Source organism: Calliphora vicina, chromosome 1 (assembly GCF_958450345.1).
Source record: "Calliphora vicina chromosome 1, idCalVici1.1, whole genome shotgun sequence".
Taxonomy (NCBI): domain Eukaryota; kingdom Metazoa; phylum Arthropoda; class Insecta; order Diptera; family Calliphoridae; genus Calliphora; species Calliphora vicina.
Window position 1 is genome coordinate 155,245,398 of NC_088780.1, and position 14,911 is coordinate 155,260,308.

General features: G+C 28.5%; 2 protein-coding genes across 3 annotated transcripts; both read right to left on the minus strand.

Annotated features, from left to right (window-relative positions):
- Positions 1 to 190: 190 nt before the first annotated feature.
- On the minus strand, positions 191 to 9,789 carry Tace (ADAM 17-like protease Tace). Of its 2 annotated transcripts, XM_065516255.1 has the most exons (14): positions 9,702 to 9,789; positions 9,240 to 9,479; positions 9,058 to 9,179; positions 8,850 to 8,988; positions 8,541 to 8,791; positions 8,288 to 8,482; positions 7,406 to 7,544; positions 5,342 to 5,577; positions 4,889 to 5,288; positions 4,759 to 4,825; positions 3,464 to 3,560; positions 3,295 to 3,400; positions 2,979 to 3,138; positions 191 to 368 (listed from the first exon to the last, which is right to left on the minus strand). In XM_065516255.1, exons 1-14 carry the CDS (start codon positions 9,778 to 9,780, stop codon positions 332 to 334), a joined length of 2,268 nt encoding a protein of 755 aa, XP_065372327.1. In that variant the 5' UTR covers positions 9,781 to 9,789; the 3' UTR covers positions 191 to 331. The 2 variants fall into 2 exon arrangements, with proteins under 2 accessions (XP_065372327.1, XP_065372329.1); XM_065516257.1 differs by lacking the exons at positions 191 to 368; positions 2,979 to 3,138; positions 3,295 to 3,400; ... (2 more) ...; positions 4,889 to 5,288; positions 7,406 to 7,544 and having other exon boundaries at positions 5,410 to 5,577.
- Positions 9,790 to 11,934: 2,145 nt separating this feature from the next.
- On the minus strand, positions 11,935 to 13,294 carry LOC135964159 (ADAM 17-like protease). The gene is made up of 5 exons (XM_065516258.1): positions 13,207 to 13,294; positions 12,768 to 13,007; positions 12,588 to 12,709; positions 12,380 to 12,518; positions 11,935 to 12,321 (listed from the first exon to the last, which is right to left on the minus strand). The coding sequence occupies exons 1-5, from the start codon at positions 13,283 to 13,285 to the stop codon at positions 12,062 to 12,064; spliced, it is 840 nt and encodes a 279-aa protein (XP_065372330.1). The 5' UTR covers positions 13,286 to 13,294; the 3' UTR covers positions 11,935 to 12,061.
- Between the last annotated feature and the right edge of the window lie 1,617 nt (positions 13,295 to 14,911).

Below are 14,911 nucleotides of genomic sequence, written 5' to 3' on the forward strand. Positions count from 1 at the left end.
ATATAAAACTTATTTGTGCTGATTTTGGCTCGGATGTCTGTATAATTAAGATATTTATGAGAGCCTTTTAACCATGTCCATATCTTTGCAAATGCTTATTAATTTTGATTTTTATAATTTTTAGTGAGGGAATATTTTAAGAATTTCAACGAACCAAAGTTCTAGATAGTAATATTTTTGTGGAAAACACTTTATTTAATGTTAAAAGACATTTGAGCCTTCAACAGATCTGACAAATTTTTATATTTTCAATTATAAATGGAATTACAGTAAAATTAATGAATAATTAATTATTAGAGTACGATAAAATAAACCTTATTATTTAAATTGACTACATGCGTGCTACTGAAATTTTTTGTCGTGGTACTCTAAAATAAAAAAAAAAATATATATTAATCAGGAAATATATATGGGGAATTTCATGTCAAGTGAACCAACTTTTGAAATCGATGTCTTCCGATCGGGATGAAATTTGCACCAAGGTTAGCTCTATTGGATAGTAACTCAGACACAATTTTTCAACAACATCGGTCGAGAACTCTCTGAGTTATAGGGGGTAAAATTTTGACAATTTGGTCAAACAGGGGTTTTTTCTTATCCATGTAACTTATTACCTATTGTTCTTAGCAAAATGTGTCCCAAATAGTATAGATAGCTATTTCTTCGATCTTTCGAAAAAAAATATTTAAAAAAAAAAAATAAAAAATTTTTAATATTTTTTTTCCGAAATCAAAAACTTTTTTGACTTTTTTTAAAATTTTTTCTCTTTTTTTTTCTTAAAATAAAGTTTAGATATTTTCCTTGAACACCTACTTGGTCGCTTAGTGGGATGCGAGTGGGATATCTATCAAAATAAATGTTTTGTAACTCAAAACATAAAATTTTTGACTTTTTTTGCAAAATCAAAAACTTTGTTGACTTTTTTTTTTCAAAATGGACCCTTTTTTAATCTTTTTTTTTAGGTCAAACAAAAGCTTAGATATTATCCTTGAAGACCCTTTTGGTCGCTTAGTGGGATGCGAGTGGGATATCTATCAAAATAAATATTTTTTAACTCAAGACTTACAATTTTTGACTTTTTTTTTTGCAAATACGATTTTTTTTCCAAATGGGCCCTTTTTTTAAAATTTTTTTTTGTAGTCAAAAGAAAGCTTAGGTCCATTCCTTTAAGATATTTTTAGTCCCTTAGTGGGATGCGAGTGGGATATCTATCAAAATAAATATTTTGTAACGCAAGACATACAATTTTTTAATTTTTTTTTGCAAAATCAAAATTTTTTTCCAATATGGGCCCTTTTTTAATTTTTTTTTGCTCAAAAGAAAGCCTAGGTCCATTCCTTTAAGATATTTTTAGTCCCTTAGTGGGATGCGAGTGGGATATCTATCAAAATAAATGTTTTAACACAAAAATTGTATGTCTTGAGTTACAAAACATTTATTTTGATATATATCCCACTCGCATCCCACTAAGCGATCAAAACCATCTTAAAGGAATAGGCCTAAGCTTTCTTTATAGCAAAAAAAAAAAAATTACAAAAAGGGCCCATTTTAAAAAAAAGTCAAAAAAGTTTTTGATTTTGACAAAAAATCAAAAATTGTATATCTTGAGTTACAAAATATTTATTTTGATAGATATCCCACTCGTATCCCACTAAGGGACCTAAAATATCTTAAAGGAATGGACCTAAGCTTTCTTTTGACTAAAAAAAATTTTTAAAAAAGGGCCCATTTTGAAAAAAAATTCGAATTTGCAAAAAAAAAGTCAATAATTGAATGTCTTGAGTTACAACATTTTTATTTTAATAGATATCCTACTCACATCTTCATAAGTGACAAAATAGGTCTTAAAGGAAAAGACCTAAGCTTTCTTTTGAGCAAAAAAAAATTTTTAAAAAAAAGTCCCATATTGGAAAAAATTTCGATTTTGCAAAAAAAAATTAAAAAATTGTTACAAAATATTTATTTTGATAGATATCCCACTCGCATCCCACTAAGGGACTAAAAATATCTTAAAGGAATGGACCTAGGCTTTCTTTTGAGCAAAAAAAAAAATTAAAAAAGGGCCCATATTGGAAAAAAATTTTGATTTTGCAAAAAAAAATTAAAAAATTGTATGTCTTGCGATACAAAATATTTATTTTGATAGATATCCCACTCGCATCCTAAGGGACTAAAAATATCTTAAAGGAATGGACCTAAGCTTTCTTTTGACTACAAAAAAAAATTAAAAAAAGGGCCCATTTGGAAAAAAAATCGTATTTGCAAAAAAAAAAGTCAAAAATTGTAAGTCTTGAGTTAAAAAATATTTATTTTGATAGATATCCCACTCGCATCCCACTAAGCGACCAAAAGGGTCTTCAAGGATAATATCTAAGCTTTTGTTTGACCTAAAAAAAAAGATTAAAAAAGGGTCCATTTTGAAAAAAAAAAGTCAACAAAGTTTTTGATTTTGCAAAAAAAGTCAAAAATTTGATGTTTTGAGTTACAAAATATTTATTTTGATAGATATCCCACTCGCATCCCACTAAGCGACCAAGTAGGTGTTCAAGGAAAATATCTAAACTTTATTTTAAGAAAAAAAAAAAAAAAAAAAAAAAAAAGAGAAAAAAAAAAAAAAAAAAAAAGTTTTTGATTTCGGAAAAAAAATATTAAAAATTTTTTATTTTTTTTTTTAAATATTTTTTTTCGAAAGATCGAAGAAATAGCTATCTATACTATTTGGGACACATTTTGCTAAGAACAATAGGTAATAAGTTACATGGATAAGAAAAAACCCCTGTTTGACCAAATTGTCAAAATTTTACCCCCTATAACTCAGAGAGTTCTCGACCGATGTTGTTGAAAAATTGTGTCTGAGTTACTATCCAATAGAGCTAACCTTGGTGCAAATTTCATCCCGATCGGAAGACATCGATTTCAAAAGTTGGTTCACTTGACATGAAATGCCCCATATACATTGTGAACTTTTAAATATTTACCTTATATGTATAACTCTACGTCTATCACTGGGATGTATTAAATCTAATTTTTGGCTCCAATCGATTTGCTTCAATTCATGCCGTAATTTCTTACGATCGAAATACGAAATAACACAACTAGCCGGTATCCAAAAGATGGAAGTGAACAGAACAACGGCGACTTTAAATAAATAGAAATTTAAAATATACTCTCATACATATAAAAAATTGCGTTTTTCTCAAATTTATCAGATTCGCTTAGATTCTCCATTTGAAAAGGTTTTTGACAAGAGATCCCAGATTGTGCAAGATTAGAATTAGAAGTTTCTGAACTTACCAACAATATTATCCTTTAAGAATCTTAAAACTCTATTAATATTTATTTCCTCGATTATATCCCAAAAGCGTTCCACCACATCTTGTATGGTTTTTTCGCAAACACCCTTTAAATTGAAAAATAAATACCATATTTAAAAACTTGTGTTTTTTAGATGTTTTTAACCTACCTTATTACAAAATCCTTGTATACAGGGCGTGCCATCTGGTAAAACATCTGGCGGTTCCACTGGAAAGCATGTTTCATTAATACTCATGCGGCAGCACCTACATATATTAAAAATATACATAAATAACAAGGCATTAGATTTTAAACGGAAAACAAATTAATTTTATAAAAAGTTAGAGTAAGAGATATTCAGCTAATCGTATATACCCTCTACCTAAAGTATAGTTTAAGATAAAGATTGAACAACATTTTTGTTAAAAAAAAATCGAATTAAAAACTTATTTTTCACGATTTTGTCCCATTTTCGGCCCGAATTTCTATGTCGGTATATACGTCATTAGATATCCAAAAAAGGGTGTGAAAAATCGAGTTAACGTATTTTTTTCGATTTTAAATATCAACCTAGGTTGTACTATAGCAGATATAATGATCCATAATACATATTACTCATGAAATATAAAAAGATTGAAAATAACAAAGGGTATAAATAAGCCAAATATTAAGGTAGTCGTGGTCTTTTGCTTATATCTCAGCCATTTGTGGACCGTTTTTCCCGAATTTAAATATCTCCCGATAGAACCTATTGTAATTTATTTATGTTAGTTATTTACGGGCCTCGAAAAGTTAATTTCGACTGGAAGACATCTATAACGATCAAAAATATACATATACACTCAGGTATCGTTTTATGCGATAGATGCGTTCCAAAAAAAAATCGCATAAATTGAATTCGCATAAAACGATACTCTAGCTTCATATAAAAACTAATGATTCGTTCCAAAATTCTGAAAAACCGCATAAATTAAAATTTTAATTAAAAAATTCAAACAAAATCGCATAAAAAAATCAACAAAAAAATATATTTATTTCATTTACTTAAACAATAAAAACAAAACACGTTAAAAAAAATAAACAAAAATATAATATTAATTCATTATTCATTCATTAATTACAGAAAATGATCCAAAAAATAAGCTGCAACATTTTTTAAGGATATTCTGTAAATATGTATGATTAATCTGAATCACTGAATAATTATCTGCATCGTTTTCATCACTAGATGATATAATCATATTGTCATCATATGGTAAAATATCATTTTCATTAAAAACATCTAAAATTTAAAAATCTGCGAAAATTCTAAAAAAAATCGTTAATTTAAAAATCGCATAAATTTGAATCCGCATAAAAAAAACCGCATAAAACGAGACCTGAGTGTATACTTTATGGGTGCGCAAATGAAAAATGAAGAAACTACAAATTACCAAACAAATAATAAAACTATACAAAACATACCTCTTACAAGCATCCTGTATAATATCGCACATGCAACTTTGTAGACCCTGGGTTTCACAATAGGGTACTAAATATAAAGGTAATTATAGAGGCAAATCGAACTCACTTTTAATTTTCAATCGATACTTACTGCATTTTCCATTACGACATTGTCCTCTTTCCTGGCAAATGGTTCCATCATCCATTGCTGGTGATTTTGGACATTCAGCATGGGTGCCAGTACATCTGGCCTCACGCTCACAAGTAGCATAAACCTGTTCACGACACTTGACACCCGCCGGCATAAACTGACAATTCTGACAACAGGGCGAATTCTTATCACTGCAGAAAGCGCCCTGATTACGTCGTAACTTACAGTTTTTATCACAACAGGCATCATTATCTTCGGTACCCAAAAGACCAGCATCGCACTGTTCATCACCCTCAACACGTAAATTGCCACAAAATGATTCTTCGGGTTCTGAGAAACAACGACCCGATTTGGCTTGCAAAACTTTGCGTATTGAACGTAAAGAACAGGGAGAGAATTTCTAAGAGAGCGATTGTTATTGAAGTGAATTAAATAGGAATTTAGATCCTTTACCTTATTATTAACATCATAGCCACTAACAGAGTAAGTATACATTAAGAAGCTACCTCCTTGTGAGGCACTAGGTGAGCATTCCGGAATATCAGGGTCATGTTCCGAACCCCAATTATGACCAAACTCATGGGCAGTGACTAAATCAGCTTCACGTGTTATAACACGTTGGCCATAATGATTGCGTGAACTACTTAGACCGGAATTTAAATAAAGTGTATAACCATTCTTAAAGTATTCTATGTGTGGAGAAATTTAAATAAAATTAATGGAAATATTTTTGTAATTTATTATAAATAAAATTGAAAGTAATTAAAAGAAAAATTAAAATGATTATAATAATAAATATAGTTTAACAGAAAATAAATTAATCCCAGGAAATTTTTTAGAACTTCCCAGCAAAAAAATTTGGAAGTAGTATATTATAATTCAAAGAGCTCATTGTAAAGTAATTTTAGACAATCTTTATTGTCAACACTATCTATTTAAGTTACTATTATTGCGAAATAGAATAAGGGAATCCAAATTCCTATGTATTGCATTCATATTTAAATATTCGCATAATCTCTAATGACACGTTAATGTAAATATCATGCTTCGAAAATCACCACTTGGACCCTGCCTTCTTTATCATGTAAATTTTTGCTGGGTTGTTCCATAATCACTAATTCCAGAACGACTATAACCGGAACCACATCAGATTCTTTGATAACATCTATAAATCTATTGATATCTCAACTAATTCTAGAACCCGTTCTTAAGTAGAATAAGCCAGGATTTGAAAATACTTTTTTTAACTGGTTCCCAGAACTAGTTCCAAGTATGACAACTTGTTATAGAACTGTTCTTAAGAAGATGTGTTAGTTATATATCGCTTCCGTAGAACCAGTACCGAGGTAGACAATTTCAAACAAAAACTGGTTTCAGAACGATTCTGAAATCAGTTTTTGTTTGAAATTGTCTACCTCGGCTTAGTAAATAGTAGATAGAACTTGTTCGGAAGGTGGAAATTTAAATAAAATAATAATTAGTCGTTACGCCAAACTAGAATGAGTACCGGTTATATGCGTGTGTTCCAGAACTAGTTGTGCAACTAATACAGTTTTTCCTAGGATTTCAACATTTTCAACTAAAAGTTCATTAAAAAATAATATTTAATAAAATAAAATTCAAAATACAATCAAAAATAGAGCACTAGACAAATAACTTGATTATAAAGAAGTAAAAGAGCTATATTCGCCTATGTCGAATTTTGTATACCCTTCACCAAAATATACTTTAATATAATGATTGAAAACAATTTTTGGTGAAACAATTTGGGGTTAAAAATATTTTTCCCGGTTTTAACCCATTGTCGGTCCGAATTGTTTTGGTATTATACGTCGAAATGTCTATCATTAGATATCAAAATTGTTTTCTTAGTAATAAAGTTACAGATAAAAAATCTATATTAAGTTAACGATATATTGATGTATCAATCATGTATGCATGTTATTTGGGGCTTCGGAAAGTTGATTAAAACAAACATACATACATGGTTATGTCGACTCCGCCATATAACCATCCAGAATATAAATACTTTATGGAAAAGCAAATGAAAAATGTAGAAATTACAAACGGAATGACAACTAGATAGGTAACTGAGAGCCAGAAACCTAATTCCTGAGAATATATTGCAAGAGTTAGGTTTTTGACAATTAGGTCTCGTCTCTGAAAAGAGAGTAATTTTGTTTAATTTTTTTCATTCACATTTCTATCTCTTTCCGTTCTATGTATTTATTTTAATCTATGGTGAAGGGTATTAAAAACTTGAGCTTCGATTTTTTTTCCAATATTTCGATATTTTTTACGTGATCTATGTTAACCAAAACTCCAATTGCCTTTGTTTAAATAGTGAAACAAAAAAAAAATTATATTATAACAATAAAAAACTTGCAGAAACATAAGTTTCTGAAAATTAAAATTTTTCTCCAATAAAAAGAAAAACAAATTAAACAAAAATATTTTATATATAAAAACAAAAGAAAATTGTTCATGAAATTGAATTTATCTATTTTTTTGTTTAACCTGGTGTACAAATGCCTCCAACGGAATTACGTCTAGGTGAGCCAACATAAGCCAAACCTAAAATACCGCCTTCGAATTTTAAATCCGTAAAAAGATGCGCTAAACAAAAATCTTTATGACTGTATTCACGTGAAAATACCTTAAATGAATATTTAGATAAATTTGAAAGATAAAATGGAATATTTGAATAATATGAATAACAACTGATGATGATTTTCAGGAAACAATTAAATTTTCAAATATCTGTTCACTGAAATATGTCAGATATATCTAGGGTTCTAATTTCCCGGACTTTTTCCATTCCCGGGAAATATTAAAAAACTGTTCATTCTAGGAAAAAAATTTAAGTAAAATTTTTCAAAAGTAATAATAATAAAAATATATTTAATATAATTCGTTTTGAAACAGAACTTTTTCAAATCAGATTGTATATAAACCAATTTAAACCAATATTATCGTCATTATATTCTCTAAATACGAACATTAATAGAAGTTTTAATTTAAGTATCTCAAACATTCCTTAAGATCTTTAAATTTCGATTTGTTTAAAATAGACCTACTAGAATTGTTAATTTTCCTGTTTTAAATAAACATTTTTCGGTTTTTGTCACACAGAAAAAAATTGTTTATTGCGATAACCGATTTTATAGATAGTCAAATAATTCACTATATAAGTTGTGTCTGACAAAATTTTAGTTGGGGTAACCAAATTCCGTAATTTTAAGAAAACTTATAAAGAAATTTCCGAATTCTTCCGGCATATCCCAAAAAAAAAATTTCCCGATTAGGAACCTTAGATATATCCGTAAATTTCGTATGAACCATGAATTGTTTCCAAAAAATATCTATTCAAAAAATTAGTTAACAAAATTTCAAACTTACCTCCAAAAGATTACGAACATCCCACTTTTCTCTAATCATATTATAATGAGCTTCTCCGCCTCTTAAACGAGTTGGCTCTGAGTGAACCACAATTTTTTTAATAACAAAACCCATGCCCTTGAATCCTTCCTGATCAGAACGATCTTGCCATACAGTGTCATTATAAATTTTATGAACACGATCTATAAGGCTTATCTGTAAGCAAAGCAATTACATGTATACAAATCATTTAAAAATTCTAAATTAAACTAACCAAATAATTTATAGTGGTCTTGGTATTACCACCACCCATTTCCTGAAAGAATCTGTAGTCGGCCACCAAAAGCAAAGGACAACGAGTTTTTGTAGGCGTATATTCATACTGATCAGCTTGTCGTTTGGTTCTTTTGTGGGATTCATTCTGAGGTAAAGGTAAAAGATTTGTATGTTGATGTTCATGATGATGTTTATTGTCTGTTTCTAAATGATTTGATTCCTCATCATCGTCTTCGTCGGTTTCAAGTTCTAGTTAATAAAATAAATTATGTACTCTTATAATGAAAAGATATTGTCGAACTATTACCTAAACCTTCCTTAACATAGCCGCATGTTAAGGGTGCTCCACCCTTTTCATTACCATGAGGATGTTTTATTTTGACATCGGATAAACGATAAGCCACCATTGTATTTTCTTTGGCAGTGGGCAAATGACGCCAAGTAGGCTAGAAAATTTTTAAAAGATTTACATCCATATTATACATTTGAAATCCAAACTAATAGTTTGTAGTTACCTCTACATGATATGTTTCATCGGGTAAATTGATGGACATTGTCATTAAACCATTTTCTATGTGGGCTCTAACATGGGATTCCATTTCTCCAAAAACACGACCCGCAAAGAAATTGTCATGATCTAGGCGAAATATTTTTATTATAAATGTTCTTATAAACATACCAGTTCATGTTAGCTTACCTAAATGTACGATGGTCTCATTACCATCGCCATCCACAGTGTATGCTTTAAATTTGCTGTGGAGTACTTCACGATGTGGATGTAATATCAAACGGAAATTTCTACCCAATGTTTTAAACTCTATTTCTTTTATGGTGTTGTAGGGGTTGTTGCTGGGTTTAGCTCCTCGTTTTACAATACGATGTTCAATATCATCTTTGTGAATTATATCAAAGTGTTTAAGTGTACGATGCAGGGAATCTTTAAAAAATAATCATTTAAAAAAGTTATACAAATTAAAATAAAAATCAAGTTTTTTTCTAAACAAATAATTTTGTATATGTAAACAATTGGGGTTGCAATTTTTTCATCAACAGTGTACATAGTATTTGTATTTTAAATTGATTATTTCTTTTAAACTTGTGATATTTTTAGCAAATCTTTAGTTGATTATGGTAAAGCAATGTTTAATTTCAGCGTTACCTGCACTTTCAATTAAAAATATAACGAATATTATTAAAAATACGAATTTTTTACACAACGTTCGACACTTTGTTATCATAGTGCAGAAAATTTTACAAACAAATTGATTTTTCTAGCCACGACTGTTGATAAGAAATGTCAGCTGAACTGTGTTGCCAGATTACGTAAAAGGATAATGGCAGTGGTGTATGTGTATGTTGAATTTGAGAAAATTAAATTCCTTGATTATGAACAGATACGTTACGATGTTAAAATGATGTATCAAAGTGGCATCACACATTTAACACCATCGTTAGAAAGGAATAGCAAATACGTATGTAAAATGTAATGCTATCTTTTTTCTTCGATGATGTTAAATCAAGAAAATCTGTATATATCTCTGATAAAACAGGGTCAATATGCTGCAATTTATTTATTTTATTTTTATTCACAGTAATGTATATTACAAAGCAGTAAATAAGAATAAAAATTTCTATATTTCAGATTCCTATTGACTATTGATTTATTTAGCAAACTTATATAAAAAATACGAAAAGTAATCAGATTTTTAATATTAACATAATTTTCATACAATTCTGTATATTTACACTTTATTAATAGTTAATTATTTGCGACCCTCTTGTCCTATCCTAACTCACAAAAAATATATGGTTTACAGTAAATGATAGAAGAGAATTGGTTATTTTTTTATAAATAACTTTGATCCAAATACCGTGATTGGAAATGTAAATCCTGTTATATATGTATATAACAGAGATTTATATACTTTTCAATTACTTTTATTATAAATTTAATGACAACAAATCTATCTCACTTCGAAAATTTTAGTGCGCAGTTTCACATTTTGAGTTATTTATAAGTGATATGTAATTTATATGTATTGTGGTAATTTTGTTTCTTCATCGCTAGTTTACAACATCCAACAAATCTATTTTTCTACGGCCCCTAACCTTTTTTTATGAAAGCACGGTGATTCTTGGAAATTGTGATTTTTTACCGAAAAACTAACAAAGTTAACATAATTATGTTCGTAATCATCAATCACGGGTGGGTATGTCCATTCAATTTAAAATTTGTTAGCAGCATAGAGAACATAGTGCGGAAACTCGAAAAAAACTCAAACAAAAAGTTACTCAAAATAATCACACATACGAGTGTTGTTTTTGTTTTCACATAGTTTTTTTTACTAATACATTCTCACCACTTAGGTTTTTGACAACTGAGTTAGGTCTTTGACAGGAGAGTTTCCGCTCTATGTGTTTTCTCTATGGTTAGCAGTACCTACAGTAAAACAACCTTCCAAAATGTCAAATCGCGTATTTATAATGATTTTTTAATATAAAATCTATTTAACACTTTTATCGTATTTTCATTATTAATCACTCAGTTTCTACCAAAGTAGAAATATACTTATCTGAGTTGAAACTGAATCGAATCTGTCGTATTTCGAATTCGACAGTTAAAAAAATTATTTTCGAATTAGCAATCCATCATGTTTCAAAAAGTACAGCACTATGCGTAATTGACCCGTTTTAGTACAAAGATCCATTTGAATTTATTTTATAAGGACAACAGTTCAATTTAAATTTATGAGATATGGGATACACAGAAGTACCAAAACTGGGTTTTCGTTTTAACTCCTTAAAAGTACAACCTTCAAAAAGTACCACACACCTGTCCACTTATTTTTTTGCATAAATTTAGATTAAGTTGGATTTTTGGAGCTAGCTTTATTAGTTCCGGATATGTAGAGATACCCCCTTAAAATAAGAATTTCCAAAAATCCCTTCATAGTGGATTTACACATCGGGACCTATACACAAATTTCAAGACATACACATTTTCATAAGTTCAACATTGGTAAAAATTTTTGTATGGGAAAATTCGAAAATGGACCTAAAATGTGTCTAAAACCATCTTCACCAAATTTCCTTTCTAATGAAACCAATTTGGAGCTCATCAGTTGGATGCTTTCAGAGTCTATAGCGGATGTTGGAATTTTTTTTGTTTTATACATATATTTATTATAACAATATTTTTTAATGCATTTATATATGTATGTATATAAATGTATTAATACTGTATATTTCAGGTATTACTGTTACTGCTATGTAATATTGTTTTTTGGCCTCTATGGCTTTATATTACATGTTTTGAAATAAATAAATTAAAAATTAAGAAAAAAAATGTTAAATCAGAAATCCAAATTAATATTGAGAAAATACAAATTGAATATAAGTAATCAATCCAATTTAATAATGAGAAAACATAAAACAAGTTAATATTGAGAATAGAAAAAATTCAAATTAAAAATCTAAATTAATATTGAGAAAATAGAAATTGAAATTTAGAATAGCAGATCAATAATCATAGTAATATAATAATAGATATTGAGAAGTATAACTAATTATTCCGTAGCAAAAGAAGTCGACCACACAATCCCAATGAGAGCGAGGTTCTAAACGCGTATATTCTTCATATTCTTCATATTGATCAGTTTGGATTTTGGTTGTTTTCTGGTATTCATTCTGAGATAAAGGTAAAAGATTTGTATGATAATGTTTATTTTCTGTTTCTAAACGGTTTGATTCCTCATCAACGTCTTTGTCGGTTTCAAGTTCTATTTAAAAAAAATAAATATGTACTCTTATAATTAAAATATATTGTCGAACTATTACCTAAACCTTCCTTAACATTGCCGCATGTTAAGGGTGCTCCACCCTTTTCATTACCATGAGGATGTTTTATTTTGACATCGGATAAACGATAAGCCACCATTGTATTTTCTTTGGCAGTGGGCAAATGACGACAAGTAGGCTAGACATTTTTTAAAAGATTTACATCCATATTATACATTTGAAATCCAAACTAACAGTTAGTAGTTACCTCTATATGATATGTTTCATCTGGTAAATTGATAGACATTGTCATTAAACCATTTTCTATGTGGGCTCTAACATGAGATTCCATTTCGCCAAAAACACGACCCGCAAAACAATTATCATGATCTGTGCGAAATGTTTTTTATTATTGTTATTATAAACATACCAGTTAATGTTAACCTACCTGAATGTACTATGGTCTCATTAGTATCGCCATCCACAGTGTATGCTTTAAATTTGCTGTGGAGTACTTCACGATGTGGATGTAATATCAAATGGAAATCTCTACCCAATGTTTTAAACTCTATTTCATTTATAGTGTTGTAGGAGTTGTTGCTAGAATTAGCTCCCAGTTTTATAATACGATGTTCGACATCATTTTTGTGAATTATCTCAAAGTGTTTAAGTGTGCGATGGAGGGAATCTTTAAAAAATAATTAAATTAAGTTAAAAAATTAAATACCAAAATCAGAATTTTTTCAAAACAAACAATTGGGGTTGCAATTTTTTCATCAATAGTGTACATACTATTTGGAAAAAACTACTTATTTGTCTTAATCTTGTGATATTTTTAGCAAATCTTTAGTTGATTATTGTAAAGTAATGTTTAATTTCGTCCATACCTGCACTTTCAATTAAAAGTATAACGAATATTATTAAAAATACGATTTTTTTACACAGCGTTCCACACTTTGTTATCATAATGCAAACAATTTTACAAACAAATTGGTTTTATCTAGCCACGACTGTTGATAAGAAATGTCAGCTGAAATGAGTTGCCAGATTTGGTAAAAGGATAATGGCATGTTGAATTTGAGGAAATAAAATTGTTTGTACGTACCTATGTCCGTTATAGACTGGACAAAAAATATCCAGTAAAAAATATCATGTTCTCTATCTCACTTTTAACACTCTCTTGCTCTCGTTACAAGTTTTTAAAAGTAAACGAACGGAATCCTGAAACTTCCTGTAATAATTTGTACAAATTATTACAAATTATATTTATTGTTGTGTCATGGTTTACAGTAAATGATTTGGTTATTTTTTTGTAAATAACTTTGATCCAAATACATACCTTTATTGGAAATATAAATCCTGTTAAATATATAACAGAGTTTTATATCGAGGGACTACTTTTCAGGAGAGCTATTAAAATTCGGTATTCTACAATATTTTTTTAAAGCAACTACTGAATCTGACATATAATTGGTATTTAAAATGTTGCATTATTGGGGACTTTATGATAGATAGAGGGTTTATCTTCTCAAAATATTCAATGTGCATTTATGAAAATGATAATATAGAGGATTTTTTCATTTTAATAAAATTAAATTATTTGATTTCGTTTATGCCATCTTTCAGTTTTTAACGTGATTTATTAAAGATAATTAAATAGATCAGATTCAGATTCACTCAAAAATGTGTATGTTATTTTTTTTTATTAAATATACATTTGTTTGTGTTTATTTTTTCCCTCTATGTATATTTTCTCTATGGTTTAAACCAAAGTATAACGTTTAAACCATAAATTATACAGATATGAATCAGCTGTTTTCAATAGAAAAAAAAGAAAATGTTAAAATGGTTGTGGTTTGAAAAGAAAGACAAAAATATTTCACGCTCGTTGCCTATTGAAAATTATATTTTTTCTCTCACTCTGCAAATCACAACCAATGATAACTTTTTTCTCAACTTTCATTTGTTGCATATCTGTAATAATCTGTGGTTTAACTTAATATAAATTTATTATTTCTCAATATAATTTAGGGTTTCTCAGCAATAAGTTGAGATGTATTTTCTCTACTTCAATTTCTAAATGTTAATTTCGATTTGCAATATAAAATTGGATTTTTTCAATTTGCCAATATAAATTTAGATTTCTCATTTTCTATTTGAAATGGGTAGTTTAAAAAAAAACAGACAAAGTTAGCAATTTTAATTAGCCAAACTAATTTTTTTCACAAACATTTTATTCAATCTTTACCTCTAGTTTATTCCCAACTTTGATTGGAACATATATTGTAAGCAATATAGTAGTAAATTTTTAATAATTTCTTCGAACAAAATGTGAAGAAAATTCCATAAGAATTATTTTTTTTGTTATTATTTTAGAACTTTTTATTATTTTTTTTATCATCGTTTACAACATTTTTATTTTGTATTTTTGATTAGTGAAATTATTAAAATTAGTTTTTAATATAATTGTAACGGTAGAATTTTGCAATCTCTCTCTACCATTTCTACTGAATGAAAATGCAACAGTGAAAGTATTGAATAGATACATTTAAGTATTGAGTACAGAAAAACATTCGGTATTTAGTATTCAAT